The sequence below is a fragment of the Acomys minous genome (genome assembly GCF_964271855.1).
Source record: "Acomys minous genome assembly, chromosome: 6".
Taxonomy (NCBI): Eukaryota; Metazoa; Chordata; class Mammalia; order Rodentia; family Muridae; genus Acomys; species Acomys minous.
Window position 1 is genome coordinate 104,149,355 of NC_140487.1, and position 18,918 is coordinate 104,168,272.

Genomic DNA, 18,918 nt, shown 5'->3' on the forward strand with positions numbered 1-18,918 from the left:
CCATAGTAAGCTTAAAGAAGTGTCCAGCGTCTGTGGGGGTAGGGGGGCGGGGGGAAGAGCCTCCCATGGTTATTCCATGTTACCCTAGAAGCTAATGGTTTAGTTTTAACATATATAAAATGTATAAAATGCTGGTACAGATCCCTAGCTTGCCTTCTTTTAGAGATGCTATAGACTTAAGATAGGTCTTAGGCCTTCCATTACTGTGGGAGGCCCACCAAGTAACTGAAAAATACATGGGGTGTTGGGGTACATTTACCTGAGAGAGTCCATGGGGTTTTTTTTTTTTTTTTGGTTTGGTTTTGCTTTGTTTTTGTTGTTGTTTTTATCACCTACACTTTCCCCCAGGTGCCCACAGTAGCCCCAGAAAAAGAAACTAGTCTAAGAAAGTAATACAAACAATATTTTACAGATATAATCTTTATACATATAAATGATATTTCTTCTAATGAGATTGTAAGACTCCCTCAAAAATGTCTTAGTTTGGCTCAAGTTCCTCTGAGGCAGCTGCCAGTATCTGCACGGGCTCACCATTTATATTCTGCTCAGGCCCCTGTGGACAGCTGTTTTGAACTCAGGGAAGGAGTAGACCCTAATGATAGTTCTGACAGACGGTCTGTGGGAACCAGCCCCCTGGCCATGGCTCCCAGCTGTGCACCTCTCAGTATCTCCCTTCCTTTGGGATAGAAATCATTGCCACAGATTTTCCTCATTGTGGGGCCATCCCGGGTTGGATCAGGATTGCCCTGCAGTCTTGACCCCCCCCCCCAATGGCCAATAGCAAATCAAATACCCATTTCTGGTTTAGACTGGTGGTGAGGGTAGACAGTGGGGATGTTTTCTGCTTCTGAAGTTCCTGTAGTGATCTGACCCCTGGACATAAGTTTGCTTATTTCCTGGAGAGCAGCCTGGTAGGTCTTCAAAGAACTACCACCACTCACTGCTCAGGAAAAGGGTGCTGGCTGGGTGTCCATGGGTTTGTAACTTTCTGAATAGTACCTTAGGGGCTGGCTGACATCAGGGAGGCAGGGCACTGGGCTTTGTCATCTGTAGCTTTGGTCCAGCCTTACCTACATCCTGGACGGCTGTCAGTACTGAATGAGGGGGCAAAGGAAGTGGTGGGAACTGTTGAGAATTCTCAAGGTGCTGCTAAGGGGTGGTTGTTTCCCTTGGTAGGGACCTTGGGATGGATGTGGTCCGTGGAAGAGCTGAACGGACAGGACTTGAGGATGATGGCCTTTTAGCTTAGCATCTGCTGCAAGGATGGTCCAAGAGACAAAAGATGAAGTCATTAGGGACAGCTCTTGGGACTAGGGACCATATCTTTTCCTGGTTACTACCTTTACTCCCCAAACTCCTAGTGACCTAGAGCTCCAGTTACCTCCTTCTTTCCCGTCCGTCCTTGCAAAACAGCATGGTCCCCGCCCCCCCACCCACTCCCCCCAACTCACTCTTCCTTCAGAGACTTCAGCCTTGCTGTCCCAGCCTGCAGGTTCCGGGGTTGGTGGGAGTCATAATTCTGTTAAGTTGAGGATGTAAAAACTCTGGAAGTCCATGGATCGATAAGGAAGGGAACAGGGTACAGACTAATGTCTGGAGAGATGGCATGCCTCACCCTGGCAGAATGGAGCCACCCAAGAGGCCTTGCTGGCATCACCACGCAAGCAAGAGTTCTGCCTGTGTCTGGCCTGAGGCTGAAGCCTAAGTGGCCGGATGCCTTTGTCAGCCGTCCCCTAAACTACTTGGAGATGAGAGCAGGGGCCGCTCTAGGCCTCTACTTGTGGTAATGAGCTCAAACCTCAGCAGGACCTTACCTTCCATCAGCTACCAGTGTCCTCACGGCCCCAGGCTCAGGAGGCTCCTGCTCTCACTCTTCCTGCCTTATTGATCTACATTCTCTGATCCCCTCTTTTCCTCATCCATTCCCCAAGACACATGCCTCACGGACTCCTGTTGTCCTTGACCCAAATGAGCACAGACCTTCCTTCAATAAGGAGGAGCCTTATTGGTGTGTGTGTGTGTGTGTGTGTGTGTGTGTGTGTGTTGCAGGGGGGGGTGTCTTGGATTTGTTTTGTTTGTTTGTTTTTGTTTTCTTTTCTCACTATGTAGCACTGGCTGACCTCGAACTTGCTGTGTAGCACAGGCCAGCCTCGAACTCACGGAGTTACAGCTTCCTCGACTGCTCAAGTGCTGGGATTAAAGGTGTGTGCCGTGCGTGCCGCACACCCAGCTATACAGGCCTCTCCAACAGCCCCCTACTCCTGTGTACTCAGGATAAGGCTCATACCCCTGAAAGGTCACATATCTGAAGCCTCACATTTCACCTTGTCATGTTCCTCCTCCCTGTACTCTAGCTGCACCCGACACCCCAGTTCTGTTTCTCTCTCTCTCTCTCTCCACCTCACTCTTCTGTGCCTGCCTTCTGCCTTTGTCACTGTCCCCGTGTGTCTAAATCTTGTCCCTTTATAAGATGCATGTTAAGTGCCTATTCCTCTGGGAAATTTTCCACACTTCTCCTAGTAATTCATGCCTGGTCCCCCGTCTGAGCATCCCTTTATCACCTCCCACTTCTGGCCCTGAAACTTCTTCAATGCTTCATGGCTTCTCTCACCGGAAAACTCCTTGAAGACAATGGTCATTTCTGACCACCCTTGGTATCTCCCTTTTGTAGAAAAAAAAAAGCCTTGTACAAGGGCGGGCGGGGGGGGGGGGGAGGGGGATGGGGGGTTGGCTCGATGAACGTATGCCCACTGTGGTGAATGAGTGAGCAGCGTGTAAGTGGGTGATAGAGTATCTCTCTCACATTATGGGTGCTGAACGGAAGAGTATGGCACACGAGCGAGCTCTGAGACTGTTGCTGTAGACACCCTGTAACCCCTCAGTTGTTGCTGGAGTTATGGGATCGGTGGGTCCTTGAATGAAAACTTCTCCGGCCAAGATGTCCGCCTGGCCTAGGTTGTCAGTCGTCCTCCGCTCCGGGGATTCAGAGGCGTGAAGTCAGGCCAGCCTGCACGATGTGAACCAAAAAGAACAACAAACAGACCGGGGCCCAGGGGCTGCCTGTTGCCTGCACTGTGTGTACCCGCCGCCCAGACTGAGCACTGCTAGAGCTCAGGCAGCCATGCATATAGTTTTTGTAAAAAGGCGTAAGAATGTCATACAAGAAAGACCCCAGATAACATCTGGTTGGTACTCTCGGCTGGTGTAACATTGGGAGGGGTGGGAGAGAATATTCTGGTCCTTGCTTGCCGACTGTGAATTGACGGGAGTCTGATGGGAAGAGGACTCTCAGAAGAAATGCCCATATCTGAGCTCAAGTCTGTGCTTTGAACTTGAAGCTGCAACACTCTCTCTCTCTCTCTCTCTCTCTCATTCTTTACCGTCTCTAACCATGCATTCACCTTTTTATTTACCTTCCTTTGAGTCATCTCTCCATCTGGGGCTGAGGTTGGGGGAGGGGGGGGTGGGCTCATCCCACCTAGAGTTTCTATCCCTGGATCTGAAGTGCAGGATGGGGAGGTCACCAGAGCCTTTGGACAGTCCGCTTCCGGCCGCTGGTGTGGGACGAGGGAACAGGATGGGTGTTGGGCAGGAGGGCTTGTCTCAGGGCCCACACGATCCCTGAGACTCTCACTTGAATTTTTTTTTTTTTTAATTGCAAAGGAATTTATCCAAAGCAGCCTCCTACCTTGCACAGTCAGGAAAACCCTGTCCAGTAAGGTCCCTAACATTCCTCTATAGCTCCGGGGGAGGAGAGCCCCATCCTGTCTCCTCCTCCTACCCTGAGACACTGCCTAGCCCGTGCCTCCCTGACACTGTCTATCTATGTGTGTGCTGTTTTGTTTTGTTTTGTTTTGTTTGCCTTGTAGTAACTCAGGTTGGTGTGTCCCAAGGACATAATATGTGTCCAGACCCTGGCATACCTGAAAGGGGCAAAAGACTAGGCTCAGATTTCAGGTAAGAAGCAACTTGGGGGACTTTCTGACTGGGGGTGGGGTGGGGTGGGGTGGCCTGGATTGAGGGGAGGACAAGGCCTGACCTTCTTGGAGGTGGAATGGAGAGGGTGAGGTGGGTGCAAGAGGCGACACTTGCTGGGAAAAAAGCTGTGGTCTCTCCCAGTCTGGTCCTTGGAAGGCTCTGAGGGGGTACAACTAAAACATGCCCATGTTAAATGCCTCGAAATGCATGCAGCGAGAGTTCAAAGGGCTGTCACTCTTTGACATGTTACACGAATAGTGACAGGCCTACAGTCATCTGGTGTACCTCAGAGCCCCTCCAATGGTAAATTTTTGCAGAGGTCTGTACGACCAAGGCATCGTCTTATATTCCTCCACTTTCACCCTGGCTTTTGGGTACCATCTGCCCACCCTCAGCCCTAATTGATACTTACCTCACAGCAATGCTCTTCACTCACAAAGTCTCCTTTTAACTGAATCTCAAAACCCTCCAATGTTCCCAAACAACTAAGATGAAGGGCGGCTGCGTCCTCCAACACATTTTAAGTGGTGAACAGAAGCTCCCAGATGAAAAGCCAGCAGGAGAAAGAATGTTCCCCGGGAGGCTTGTGTAGGAAGCCAGGGTGTACTCCCGCAGGGCAGGGCTTTGGCGGGTCCCCCGGGGAATGAATTCACAGCACACTTTGTCTCTCAGGTTGGGATCCAGTGTCCAGTTCACCTGCAACGAGGGCTATGACCTGCAAGGGTCCAAGCGGATCACCTGCATGAAAGTGAGCGACATGTTTGCAGCCTGGAGTGACCACAGGCCAGTCTGCCGAGGTGAGGGCACAGCCAGCCTGGGCCTGGAGACCTGGGCCATATACCCTAGCCTGGCTCATCTTAATCTCTACTGCACCCTAAACCTCAGGTCTTGCAACTTTGACTAATTAACATGTTTATCTGTCATCTTCTCTGAATCAAAGCCTTCGCTAGGAGCAGGCATAGAGAGGCAGGGAGAGAGACATAGGCCCCCTGCCCTGCATGGACTTCATAGCCTGATGGGAGAGGAACATAGGAAATAGGCTGCTGGCACATTGCACAAAGAGATCAGAGCTACACAGAAATAGGGAAGCAAGCCACCCCGTCTACTCTTGTCTTAGAACCATCCATGATAGCAGAGACACATCCCAGCCTTCTGCCCCCAGTGCCCTGGTTGCTTTGCCCACACTCGGCAGTAAACAGACCTGTGGCTTCTGAAGCGATGCTTTTAGCTATATAGAAATGACATGGAGCATGGCATCAAAAGGCTGCCCTGTGGGCTTCTCTGACAGCACCCCCTGGCCATCCTGTCCTCAAGGGCCCTACTGCCCACTTTCTCACCTATCACATAGACCACACGAAGACAGCCTGCCAACAGCCATAAATGATTAAAATGCTGGAAGCAGACAGAAGGCCAGTAGTGGGCTGGGATGGGCCTCAGCTGTTAGACAGCCCTGGGGAGCGGAGGACCCCTCACGGAGAGAAGGTATATTGCCCACTAAAATGGTTCTATTCCAGGCCCTTCTGACCAAAGGGCAATGCTTTACTTCGTAAACACCTTTGCATCACGATGAAATTTGTGGAGAGCAGGAGTGGGCCTCAGAAGACAGCTAAACCATTATTATACAGAGGAACGTGCAGCCAGGGCTAAGACCCAGTCCGTCTTGTAAATGCATTGATGAGGAATCTGGAAGAGAGTCATGAAAATAGCTTCTGACCAGGCCTTCCACTCATTCCTACTTGTTCAACTCTTAAGGTGGCCATGATCTACTGTATATGATGTGCTTTGCTCTGTTCTGCCATGTTATTCCAAAAAACCTACATAGCTATACCTTTTTTTTTTTTTTTTTGATTGAAGACACAAAGGAAAGTATCCTCAGTATAACTGAGCGTTTGGACAGATCACCAGTTTCCTCTGGATCAACCTTTTTCCCTCCAAAATGCACTGGACAGTATCTGCCCATGCTCAAGGACTCGGGGTGCCAAGTGGATGATGCCAGCAGCTTAAGGGGTGACAGGTGCTAGAAGGAAGAGGGACATCCTGTTGAGGGTGGAGACTCCTTTTTAAGTCAGCACTTAGAACAGGTACACAGTAGGTGCTTTATGACACATGTTGAATGAGAGGGAATGGGACGGATGAATGACTGACTGCCGCTTGAGTCCGTGCAGAACTCCAAGACACCAGCTGCGTAGAAAGGCACAGGGTGCCTAGTCTGCAAACCAGGAGACTCTTGGCCACTCTGTGCCTTCAGAGCTTCTTTCAGAAGCCAGAGCAGCGAGGCCTCCAGACAGTGATGGGATCTGATCTCTTGTCAAGATCTTTCCCTTGGAAGAACATTGTTCTTAGTCATGGTAGCTTATTCACAATAAAAAAAATCCAAGACAGGGATGGCCTAGCATTCGAGGATGTTTTAGTCAAATAACTTGCTCATTTATTTTCTCCAGATATGTTGTGGGCCCCATCTGGGCCAACTCAAGTGAATCTGACACTGAACTCAATTCTCTGCACACTTGCACTAAGCACCAGGCTGTTTTCACCTCTGTTACCCCATTACACCCCCTACTTTCACCTTTGTTACCCTGTTGCACCACCTGTTTTTACCTCTGTCACCCTGTCGCGCTCCCTGCTTTCACTTCTGTTACCCCATTGCACCCCTGCCACTGTGAAAGTGGGTGGCGGGGGATGGCCATTCAAATTCAGCCATCACCACTCTGCAAGCTGTGTGTCCTTGGACCCTTCTGGACACTTCTCTGGTTCCCTTTTTCCACCCTGCTGAATTAAAGGCACACTACCCTGTTACCCGATGGTATCACCAAGGGAGGCAGTGAACTTGACAGCGATCATTTAGGAGCGGCACAGGGACACCTGCCAGGCTCAGGTGAGCATCTGTGCTTACCCAGCTGCACAGCTGGCCCTTGGCTGGTGCATACCTCATCCTCTGGTGGCTACGGGTTCTCTCAGAAGCCACTGCCTTGGCCACTGCAGTCCTGCAGCTGGCTATACCTAGCGGGGTCCATTCATTAGCCTTCACCATGGGACCCTTGTCACGGAAGGAGAAGACCAAGCCTTCTCTGCTTGGTGACGGTGAAATGGAAGCAAGGCATGGCACTGAAGGTGGCAGGAGTCTCCGCCCAGCCCCACCCTCCTGCCTTCCTCTTCCTCATTGGTCTTCTTGCACAGGCTGTGGAGAGGGAGGCAGTGGGAGGGGCAAGGCTTGGACTCAGCTGGTCCTTCCCCAGCTTTCCTGGGGGGTCAAGAACAGAACCCCATCTTAGATGCAGAGATCTACTCCAGCACTCTTTGAGGCCTCCCCACTGGCCCCCCCCAACTCCAGATCTTTTGTTTGAAACTAATTGAAATTCTACCATAATTGTGATTATTTTGGCAGGGTAGGGGGCAGCTTGGGTGAACCTCAGTGTTACTATTAAAAAGGGACAAAAGTCCTTCAATTACACGAAGCTCCCATTTGAATCAGGTTACTGAAGGATGATCATCTAAAGTGCTCTGGTCGCCATACATGGGGTATTGTTTTCCCTCCACTGTGTAAAATATGATGCGGCTTTAATTATTCACTTTCCCACACAATTAATTATACTAAAACACACAGACAGGCAAATAATAGGTTCCAGATAAATGTTTGAGAAGCCACCAGAATGAATCGGGTTTGTGATTGATGTCAGTGAGGACAATGGAACTGCGCCCTCATGTTGGAATTTTTGAAGCTGGTGGTGTATTCAAGCCTCTCCCTTCCCTCCCATCAGAAGACGCTAGCCTCTGCTTCAACTCCTAGAAAAAAAATCTTTGTTGTTTTAATTTTTTTTAAAGCAAGGCCTCAGGTAGCCTAGGCTGGCCTCATCCTAGCTCAGCCTCCAAGGATGACCCTGAGCTCTTGAAACCCCTGCCTCTATCCTCCCAGTGAAGGACTGCAGACACCTAGCACCACACCTAGTTTCCTATAAAAGCTTGAGCATGCAGAGCAGGCTAAGAAAAAGGCAGAACACAGGCTGTATTTGTTCCTTTTATGTTGATGTCACCAAACACCTGATAGAGTGAACAGGAAGCATGGTTGTGTGTGTGTGTGTGTGTGTGTGTGTGTGTGTGCACGTGCACCCCCCCTCTCTCTCTTCCTGTCTCTGTGTGTATGTATGTGCCTGTTTGTCTCTGTGTATGTGTGTGGGTCTATGCATGTATGTGTGTGTGCATGTGTGTGTGCGTGCGTGCGTGCATGCTTGTCTGCCTATCTGTGCACATGCACAATTATAATAAAATCATTTAGGGTGGATAGAATACCATACTTGGGACTCAAAGGCCAAAGCTCCAGTCCCAGCTTCATTATTGACCAGCTAGATGGCACAGAAGATGTTGCCCAAATGGATCTGGGTCTTTTCCCTTGACTGTCACACGGAAGCGGACACGGGAACTGCACACAAAGCAAGCTAGATCATTACTGATGTCTGCCTTCCTCCTTGGTGGCCATTACCAGATCAGATTCCTGAGACAAACCCTTAGTCCCAGTTAGATTCCTCCTCCTCCCCTCTCTCCCTCCCTCCTCTCCCTCCCTTCCGTGCCCTCTCCTCTCCTCCTCCCTCACCCCTTCATTACACTGTCTTCTTCCCTCTTCTAATGCAGATGTCCTCCTACCCAGTCACTAGAATCCATGCCTTATTGTTGTCCCAGCCCTAAGAATGTCCCCAAGCCCCTTACCTGTATGTGCTAATGATAAAGCTCCCATTTATTAAGCCATTTATACTTGTCTAAAGCAGTGCACTAGGCATTTTTCATCATTTCCTTATAAGGCAAGTGGCAATAACCATATTTCATGTTGACCCCGAAGCATCTAGTAGTTAACCAACTTGCCCAAGGGCACAAAGCCAATCAGTTGAGCTATTTCAACCCCTCACTCCAAATGCTTTTGAGAATTGCACCTGGGCCTCCTTCAGAGTCAGAATATGTGGGCCCTGTGTGGGGCAGCTCCCCCCACCCATGCTGATAGCTTTGTTCTGACTGGATTTCAAATGTATAAAAAAATTGCCATTGGCATACCAAGAATTCCCATCTGAGATTGTCCAACTGCTCTGAAAGAGTCAATGAGGGAGGAGGAAGGTGAGGGTCAGAGGAGTAGGTTGTTTCTCAAGCAGAGATAGGCCTTTGGTGTCAGATGCTCCAGAAAGGTCAAGAGCAAGCTACCCGTGGGATTAAACGACTTTTGATTCAATTTGGAGGTTATTATGCAGAGAATTGAGAGAGAAGCAAAGGAGGACCGGGGATAGAAGGCTGGCTCATTTTGATGGCAAACTTTGACATCAAATCGATGGCCATGGTTGTCCCAGTGGCCACCAGGCCCTAGAGTTAGGAAGAGAAAAGCAGATAGCAGATTTGAACAAAGGCAGGCTTTTGGTTAGGTATAGATGAAGGTGTGGAGGGAGCTGGAAATACTGGTGAGTGGTCTTGGTGGTAATAAACAAACAAAAAATAAGATCAGGAGAGTCCAATGGTTGGGAAGAAGTGTAGAGGTCAGTGGACTAGAAAGGTCTGGGATATAGGACACCAAGGACATTGCAGAGTGACCTTTTTAGTTTTAGTATTAGTATTAGCGAGGGGAGAACAGTGGCTGTGATGGCTGGACTTCCTGGTTCTGTGTGTGGCCACAGATGGTCCTGAGATGGAGAGGGAAGGGGTCCAGATCCTATAGAGGGGACCAGAATTTCAAAGAAGGGCCCACCTCTCTGCTAGACCTAGAGAACAAACATCAGCCAGCAGGGTTACTCCTCGGAAAGTCAGGAAGAGTACGTATTTGCTAAATAGCTTCCTGTTTCCTCCAAATACAAGAAGTTAGCAAAACAGGGGAGGTGAAGAGAAGAGTGAAAGGCCGTAGGGCTGTGTGGAAGGCATGAGAGGGTCTTTAAGCAGAAAGAGTCGATGAACTCACAGAGCTCAGTACCAGGGTTATTGGGGTGTTCCTGGGAAGACTTGAAGTGGGTAACAAACTTATGAAGACATCAGCTTTGCTTTTCCTGTGACTTTTTCTCCCCATCAAAGTTCAATTATGTGAGGGCAGAGGGGGAGAATATTGACGGGGAGAGCAGTTCGTAATGGATGTCTCCCATGCAACTGATAGAGGAGAGAGAAGAGAGACTTGGGGTTTGCAGGAGAATGACTATAATGGTGGACCATGAGGTCTAAGCCAGGTTAGGATGGAAGGAAAATAGAAAGATGGAAGAGGCCTGGTGAATGGAGAGACAGCACGAGTAGTTGCCACGGGTCCAATATAAGTTCCAGGAATTGTCAGACACAGTCCCAGAAAGAAACGACAACCCAACGGAAGGGACAAGATGTTCCCTGCAGGGGACCTCAGAAGCAAGGGTTGGAGGGGAGAAAGTTTTCTGCAAGGCAGAAGGCTTTGTGAGACATTATAGCTACAGAAGGGATTTGTTGACCTTAGACTAAGGAGTGCGAGGCCAGCCATCTACACCTGCGTGCCTTACACTGTGGGGCTAAGTCAAGAGACAGAAAGTTACAGGCTAGCCTAGGCTGCATAACAAGAACCTGTCCCCCGCAAAAAAGTATCTAACTTATGTGGGGTGGGGATTGTGCTCAGGGCTGGAGGGAGGTCAGTCCTAGGAGAAGCAAGAGTGGCCACCTGGATCAAGGCGGAAATCAAAAGTGGGGTGAAGCTAGAGATGGGGGTCGTTTGCTGCATCCCTCTTGCACTTGAAGGGGCCTCCTGCTTGGGAGTCAAACAATTCCCAGGCTGGAATTGGCTACAGTTCCAGATTGTGTCTCTCTACAGTTCCCTAGGATGCTGTCCCCAGTCACACAGCACAGTAACGTCCCGAGGCAGGGTGGGTGGGAAGCCCAGAAGATGTGGAGAAGGCCTCTGTAGAAGAGGCCGGATGGGAGATTGCAAACTAGGGGAATGGGAAGATGCGCTCACTCACTCGCTGATTCAGACACAGTCTGAGAAGCTGCCATTTGGCTAGCCCATCTGGGTCACAGCAAGGAGCTCTCCATCTGCCGGTGGGACCCCTGGAGCTGGCAGCTCAGGGAGAAGGAGTCTGTCTGTCTGTCTGCAGCATCCCCTGCCTGACCTTGCCCAGACAGGAGACAGAAAAGGCAGCTAAGACTCCATCCGGAACCTGTCTCAAGGTACTAAGTATCTGCCGACTGTAATATTTTAATTAAACCCCTCCAAGTCCTTAAAGTGGTAAATGCCTTTTGACCTATTCTCTCTAATTACCTTCGGCATATTTTAACACACCGCAAATACCATCTCATTCTTGGAAACAAGCAGCAGGATAAATCGAGTCTTTTGGCAGCAAAATCAGTCTTCCCAGAAGAGTTTGGGAGATGCTGCGGGGTGGGGGTGGGGGTGGGGAGCTGTGCGAGGATTCTCTGCAGGGCTAGAGCACTAAAGGTGGGGTGGGAATCCTGTCAGAGAGAAAAGCCTATGTAAAGGACCTTTCAGGCCTTCCAGGGAGGTGGCTCGGTCAGTAAAGTGTTTACCACACAGGCATGAGGACCTGAGTCCTGTGCCGGAGAATCAATGTTTAAAAAGATAAAAGGACACGTGTGGCAGCAGGTACCCGTAATCCCCAAGCTGAGTGCACAGAGGAGGTAGGAGAGCGCACACTTGGTGGCCAGCCAGTGTAGCAGAATTGGCAAGCCATAGACTCAGTGAGATTCTGTCACTTTCCCTGAAGTGGAAAGTGATTGAGGAAGACACCTACGTGTGCTCCTGTATATAAATGACAGTACACGTACACACACACACACACACACACACACTCTTAAAGAAAGCTAGAATAGCACTGGATTTTCCTCAACCTGAAAGGAATCTTGAATATGGAAAGGCAGCAAGCATGATGCTGAGTTGTCTGGCCATCCTGGGGCCCCTTGGTTAAATTCTGAGAATGTCCCCAGCACAGAAGTCTTCCTGTCTGCAATTCAGTGTGATTTCCTGCTCACCAGACCTCATTGAGCTGTGTCACCCATCACATGAGGAGGAGAAATATGTGAATGCAGAGGGGTTCCTCATTCCCCCCCCCCTCCACCGCCCACCGCCACCGGGCCCCAGGCCTGGACAGCCAGCAGATAGTTAGACTGGAAAGGCTAAGGTGCGAAACACCCAAGATTGGCTTGTCCTCCACTGTGCCATCCTCCCCAACGGTGACCTGCAAGTCAAAGTGTCTTTCAACACAAAGTGAGAGAAACAATTGGATATGCGCGAGAGCGTGGGGAGTGAGGTGTCGAAACTCAATTCAGGGCTGAAGAGGTGGCTCAGTGGGTAAGGCACTAGTTGCACAAAGATGGCCTGAGTTTGAATCCCCAGTACCTGTGTAAAAGCTGGGTGTGGCAGTGCACACCTGTTACCCAGTGCTAGGAGGATGCTGGGAGCTTGCTGGCCAGCCAGACTAGCCAAATCAGTGAACTCTCACTTTAGTTGAGTTGAAAGACTGATGGCTCAAAAAATAAGCTGGAAAGCAACGAAGAAATACAGCCAGTGTATTTCTGGTCTACACACACACACACACACACACACACACACACACACACACACACACAGACACACCACATAAACTCAATTCAGTCAATAATCGGGGCTCATTTGTGGGGGACCATTCCTGCAGGTGCACAATAAGGTGAACCACAATAGGACTCATATTTCATACAGTGCTGACCCAAGAGCTCCTCAAAACTGCTCTGCAGCTACAGCTGCTGTGCTCCCCTGTGAGGTCCCCCAGGCTTTCTTATACGCCTCCGGCTTTAGTTCTGGTCCTTGAGAGAGGCGGGGCTCTGCTGACATTTCTTAGCCCACGTTCTGGCTGGCCCATAATAGGCGCTTAATAAATGTTGGGGTAAATGAGCGTGGGAAAGTGCAGGCAATGGGCAGCAACCCATTACACCTGGGATCTGTGGAGCCTGCTTCTCTGACTCCCGGGAGAAGCTCCCTGGAAAAAGGTTTGTCATGCCTGGCTCCACACAGAGGGGAGCCCCCGGGAAGTTTGAGGTCATCAACAGAAAGCAAGTCTGACAGCACGTCCATTTCACATGCTTAGGCCTGATGAGTTTGCGCGCTCTGCCTTTCCCGTTAGGCACTCTGCCTGCAATTGGGATGAATTGCCGTGTGGGCAGTGACAGAGCAGGCTCACGGAGCCCTTTATTAAACTAGCCGTGCGCTAACGTTGAAGAATGAGGTGGCTAGGACTCTGTGCACATGTTTTTTAAAAAGGAAGCAAACACCTCGACCCAACGTGGAACCTTAAATGAGATCAATCACCCCTTAATCTAATTAGTTTCGAAGCTATTTTAAAGAGCTTAATTAGATTAAGCCGTGATTGATAACACTTTCTATCTACTTGAGGAGAGCACTTCTTCTAATTCACCTTGAGTCTTTATGCTTCTAGTCAAAAGCCTGTTCCAAGGCATGGGCTGAGGAGGGGACGGATGAGGGAAGCAACAGGCTGGCCCTGAAGCCACTCTGGTGCCTGGAACTGTCTGAATCAAGCATTTTGGTACAGGCACTCTGACACCAGTAGAGTGACCTTCACTAGGGCACCATGAGACCCTAGTTCAGGAAGCCTGCAAGGTGGGAGACGTAAGGAAGGATAGAAGTCAGGCTTCCAGGGATTCAGTGCAGCACAAAACTAGTTTGGAGAGGGGCTGCAAACACGAACGGGGCAGGATGCTTGGTGCAACCGTAGGTGCCTGTGAGTGAGCCACCCAGCCCTGGTCTAGGAGGGTGAGCTACCTTATCTCAGTGAAGCTGGGAGGAATGGGGTAGACATGAGGAGAGTGTTGAGACTGCCTTGGCCGTTCTTCACTGCCCATAGGACAGTGCTCCGGGCACCATGACTTCTTTCTAAGCCTGGGAAAGGTGGGCATAGATGGCAGGATGCAGGTGGTTTCTGGAAAGAGATAGTCCAGGTGGCATCTCTTCTGGCCTGCGCGTGGGAAACAGGAAGGACTGAACCTGCTCTAAACTGAACCGTCTGCCTTATCTCCTCTCTGCAGCCCGCATGTGTGATGCCCACCTCCGAGGCCCTTCAGGCATCATCACTTCCCCCAACTTCCCCATTCAGTATGACAACAACGCACACTGTGTGTGGATCATCACAGCACTCAACCCCGCCAAGGTAAGGATCTCACGAAAGGGTGGGTGGGGGTCCTGCGGGCAGGTGCAGGTTAGAGATGACTGCTACCTTCCCACCAGCCTCCTGGAGGGCAGCTTCTCTGTTGAGAGCTTCCAATAAAAGGGCCTAAGAAAGATGTAAATAGCATTAATCCAAGAAACACTTTGTAGCCATGTCCCAGCATAAGAAAAAGGAAAAATCTGGGGAAAAAAAAAACCCAGCTATCTTGTTGGTGCTCGGAGCAGTCTCCCATCCCCAGCTCCTGCAGAGACAGCCATGGTCTGAAGTGTATTTATCATCCTCATGGTTGCTTCTACTTAACTGTGTGTCCCTAGAGTGCAAAACTTCGTGTGCCAGCATTCAACCTGCGTATAAATGTCATCTTGTCTTTAATGACCTCAACCACCATTAAACTAGGTTGTGTACAGTTCTACTCTGTTATCCACAGGCTTTCATGTATTCATTCCTGTTGACGGGGGTAGAGGGGGTTGCTGTTGTTTTGGATTTTTATTTTAAGTGTGTTTTGTTATCTTTTTAAAAAATACAACAGCTTTGACAGGATCCACAGCAACCTGTCTGAATCATTTGAAGTCCGATTTGTTGCTGTTCAGTCCTTTGGTTCATGACTATGGTATGCCTTTCTACTTGCTTAGGGTTTCTTTTATGGCTCCCAATAAACTTGTCCTTGTTGAAGATCTTACTCATTTCTTAATACATTTGCTCCTAAATACTATCCATAGCTTACGTTATATAAATATGGCAGTGTGATTTGTATAACCGTAAGCCATGGCTTTCAAAATCCATCGTCTACCTTTTTCTTGATGCTCATCAAAAGTGCGATCAACATTTGTACTTTGATTCTTTTTTGTACATAGCTAATATCTCACCTGAGATTTCCTTGGCGTTGTCTGCATAGACAGTTGACGCCTGCAAAGAATGGTGGTTACGTCTCTTCCTTTCCGAGCTGTGTGTCCTTTGGGATGTCGGCGGATTGACGTTGAACTGAATTTGCTTCTTCGCTGTTCTATGTGATGTTTGTTTTCAATCTGGGGAGTTTCCTTTGAGACTTGGGGGAGTGCCTTTCACATCCTAGTTTACTGAGACTTCCTATTGAGGATGGATGTTGAATTTTATCAGACAGCATCCCACACCTGGGGTGCCATCTTCCTTCTGCTCCTTGGTTCTCAACCTGTAGTGTAGTGTAGCGTCGGGGCTCTCCCAGTGCTGCCAGTCTCATTCCCGGGTCCTTTACTTGTCACTTAGTGTGGACACTTTCCATGCCCGTCTACATTTAATTTGCTAACATCTTATTTAATACGATGTTTCTATTTTATTAGCTCTGTTCTTTTGTTTTATTCTTTGCCAGAATTTTGTATCAAGAAAATGCTGGCTTCATAAAACAGTTTGGAAAGTATTTCTCTCTATCTCCTGGGATTGTCAGTGGAAAATTGCAATAACTTTTGCCTTGAAAGTTTGGTGAAATTTTTCAGCCAATATGTCTGGATCTAATGTTGGGAAATTAAAACTACAGACTCAATATCTGTAATGACTAAAGAGCAATCTGGGTCATTTGGTTTTATCTTGAGATCACTTAGCTAAAATTTCAAAAGTATGTTTTATACATATATATATATATGCTTGCTGTCTCTTACTATAGCTAAGATATCTGCTGATACTGTGCTTTTGGTACTTTTTCTTTTCTGATTTATACCCTTAAAAAAAATCAGTATTTCCAAAAGCTGCATATCTGCTAGTTTCTTCAGAGAACCGAGTTTGATGTTGTTAATACTCCCTTAAAAATATTTTCTGCTTATCATTTCTTTCCTTCTGTGTGTTTGCCTTTATTTTATTTTTTGACTAGCATTTTATTTTTGCTGCTCAGGCCATTATTTTCAATCTTACTTCAGCATCTAAGGCTACAAATTTCCCTGAGGATTATTTTGACTATATTTCCAAAAATTTTCATAAGCAATATTTATAGCATAGTTCTGACATTTAGTTCTGATAGTTATTTGGTATTTAATTTGTATTTTTAAAGATTTATTCATTTTATATATAAGAATGTTTTGTCTGTGTATGTACGTATGTATGTATTCATATGTGCACCACACATGTGCCGGGCATCTGAGGATGCCAGAGAGGGTATTAGATCCCTTGGAACTTGAGTCACCTTGTGGGTGTTGGGAAACAAACCTAGGTCCTCTGCCAGAACGGCAAGTGCTAGTATCCACTGAACCATCTCTCCCACTTTTTATTTTTATTTTTTCTAGCTTTTGTGCTAATGAATGAGCCCAGGGCCCCACGCATGTGAGACAAGTGCTCTACCACTGACCTATGCCCATAGCCCTTTTCAGAAGATCTCCCAGGTTCCATCATGTTTCATCTTCCAATCCTATATTGTTTAGAGATAGCTAGATAGATAAATAGATAGATAGATAGACAGATTTTTAAACAATAAAATTGGCTGGTTATAAAAATGGCTGATTATAAAATTTATGGTTAGGAAAAACTATATCTCAAATCACTTAAAATTAATTGATCTATTTTTTGCATCAAAAAGGATCATTTTTCACATGTTCTCCGGGTGCTTGGGGAAAAAAAAAACAACGTGTTTTTTCAAGGCGCATTTTGCATTTTTTGTTCTAATTTCTCCACCACATCAAGCTTGTTGGTTGTGTGTCTTATGTCTTAACTGACTTTTTCACCTCTTAATCAATGACCTATGATGGAGGGGTATAAAGATCTCCCACTATAACAGCAGTTATGTCTCTTTTTCTTTGAAATTCTGTCAATTTATGTGTCCTGTATTTTGAGTCTGTAATTAGAGACACAACTTGAACCTTGCATGGTTTCCTAGTAAATCAACTATTTCAAAATAATTACATAATGGCGCTCTCTCTCTCTCTCTCTCTCTCTCTCTCTCTCTCTCTCTCTCTGTGTGTGTGTGTGTGTGTGTGTGTGTGTGTGTGTGTGTGTGTGTGTGTTGATTTTCCCTCCTTGAAGCTTTCCCACTCCTTCCCAACCTCCAGCAATTACATCAATTCCTTTTGGTTTCTGTCTTGTCTTTTCCACTCTGTTACTTACAACTTCTATTTGATTATGCTGAGGGGTTTTTTGTTGTTGTTGTTAGTTTTGTTTTATGCAGAGCTGGGTTTAAAAAAAAACAACACAGACTAATAATCTTTTAACTAGAAAAATCAGACTATTTAATCATATTTAATGATACCGTTCTGTCGGTTAGCGCTAGTCTAAAATACTCTAGAGACATGAGTGTGTATATTTAGTAAGCCCCAAGTCCTAGAACTTTGTTTTCTTCTTCCTGAGAGATCAGGGATCTCAAAACACTGCACCTTGAGTGGCCCACTGTTCTCCGCTGCGCGCGTTTTCTGTGCCGCCCGTTGCCTCCCATGCTCTGCAGGGTTGCAGTGTAGTAAGCCAGTGCCGGCTCGGGCTTCTGCCTTGGGCTTACAGATGCAGTCACCGGCTCCTTATTTCCAATCACTTCCAACGCAGTCCTACTCCATGAAACGGCCCCTTCCCCTCCCCAGCTCCGTGCTTTTGAACCCGTGGCCCTGTTGCCGGCACGCTCCCTTAGTTCTCCTATGTCTTGGCACGTCTCCTTACCTTGTTCTTAGGAGAAAGACCCAAGGACATTTGAGCCCATAGATCCTCTGCCGCTGTATTTACTGCTCTGCCGTCTTCTGACTTCTGCTGTCACCGTCAGTTTGTCATCACTTCTTTGCAGGATGCCCCTTCTGTCTGCTTCACGACCTTCTCCTTGGCCTTGCTGCCCCCAACAGTTCACTGTCCTGTGTCCAGACGAGGGCGCCTCGCACATCTTCCTGTGTGAGCTCCCCACACTTCCTGGATCTGTGGCTTGTGCCTTTCCTACGATCCTGGAGGTGCTTAGCAAATATCTTTCTCGCTACCTCTCCATCTTTGTTGCCTCTCTTCTCTTTTTCAGGAGTTTGGGGGAAAAACCTCTTCTTGTCTTTGTCTCTAGCTTCTTCGGTTCATATTTTCTCCTCTCTCCTGGTCACTTCTCTTCCAAGCTGTTAAGTTCACTCACTGAAGACCTATTGTGAAAAACTGTCACTTGTGACACCGTCATTTGTCCCTTCTCACATGTTCCTGATTACATTTCCCCTTGCTTGTATGCTGGGAGCCTTGGCCAGTTTTTAATGGAGTTTCTTTTGCACTCTGTGTCTGTTAATATGAAGTTTATGCATATAATTTGTGAGAGGGGGGTGTCAATTCTCACCACCCATGACCCCCAGAGCCATGTTCCCATCTGTGCTGTGGAATATTTTTGGCTATATGACTAGAATCATAAACTGTGGGGATTATTTGAGACCAGGGTAGAACTTCTTAATTTCCATAGAAAACTTGTATTGGCCTGCACCTGTGCCGGGAGCGCCTCTGCCTGTAACCCTCTTCAGACTTAACTTTTCACCACAGAGGTTTCAAACTGCATAAGGAACATGAAGGCAACAAGGGTCACGTGAAAGGCCCTTATCATCATGGAGGATCAAGGGAGGTTTTGCTTTCTGCCCTCTCAGGGTTGAGATCTCAGCTCTGCAGCTTCCTGGTCCACTCACAGGGCAGATGGCCCCAGGTGGGAGCCAACAGACCGATTTCCAGCTCACCCCCGTGCTGCTTTCTACAGGAGTGTCCCCATCTCGGGGAGCTCTGGCCTCTTAGTGCCTGTCCCTTCTTCTTCAAAAGTCCCTAAAACCAAAGCTGATGTTCCCCTTGGCCTTCCTCAAGGCTAAGGCCACCTGCATGCTCCAGGTCATTCTCTGGGTCCTCACAC

General features: G+C 48.0%; 1 protein-coding gene across 3 annotated transcripts in view; it reads left to right on the forward strand.

Annotated features, from left to right (window-relative positions):
- CSMD2 (CUB and Sushi multiple domains 2) overlaps positions 1 to 18,918 on the forward strand; it is a 573,432-nt gene that overhangs the window by 298,015 nt on the left and 256,499 nt on the right. For 2 of the 3 annotated variants that reach the window (XM_084784630.1, XM_084784631.1), the window contains exons 8-10: positions 3,870 to 3,957; positions 4,651 to 4,775; positions 13,987 to 14,108. The exons of the other annotated variant lie outside the window; for it this stretch is intronic. In XM_084784630.1, coding sequence (XP_084640756.1) covers positions 3,870 to 3,957; positions 4,651 to 4,775; positions 13,987 to 14,108 — 335 coding nt within the window. The remainder of the gene's footprint in view (positions 1 to 3,869; positions 3,958 to 4,650; positions 4,776 to 13,986; positions 14,109 to 18,918) is intronic. 3 annotated transcript variants of the gene reach the window in all.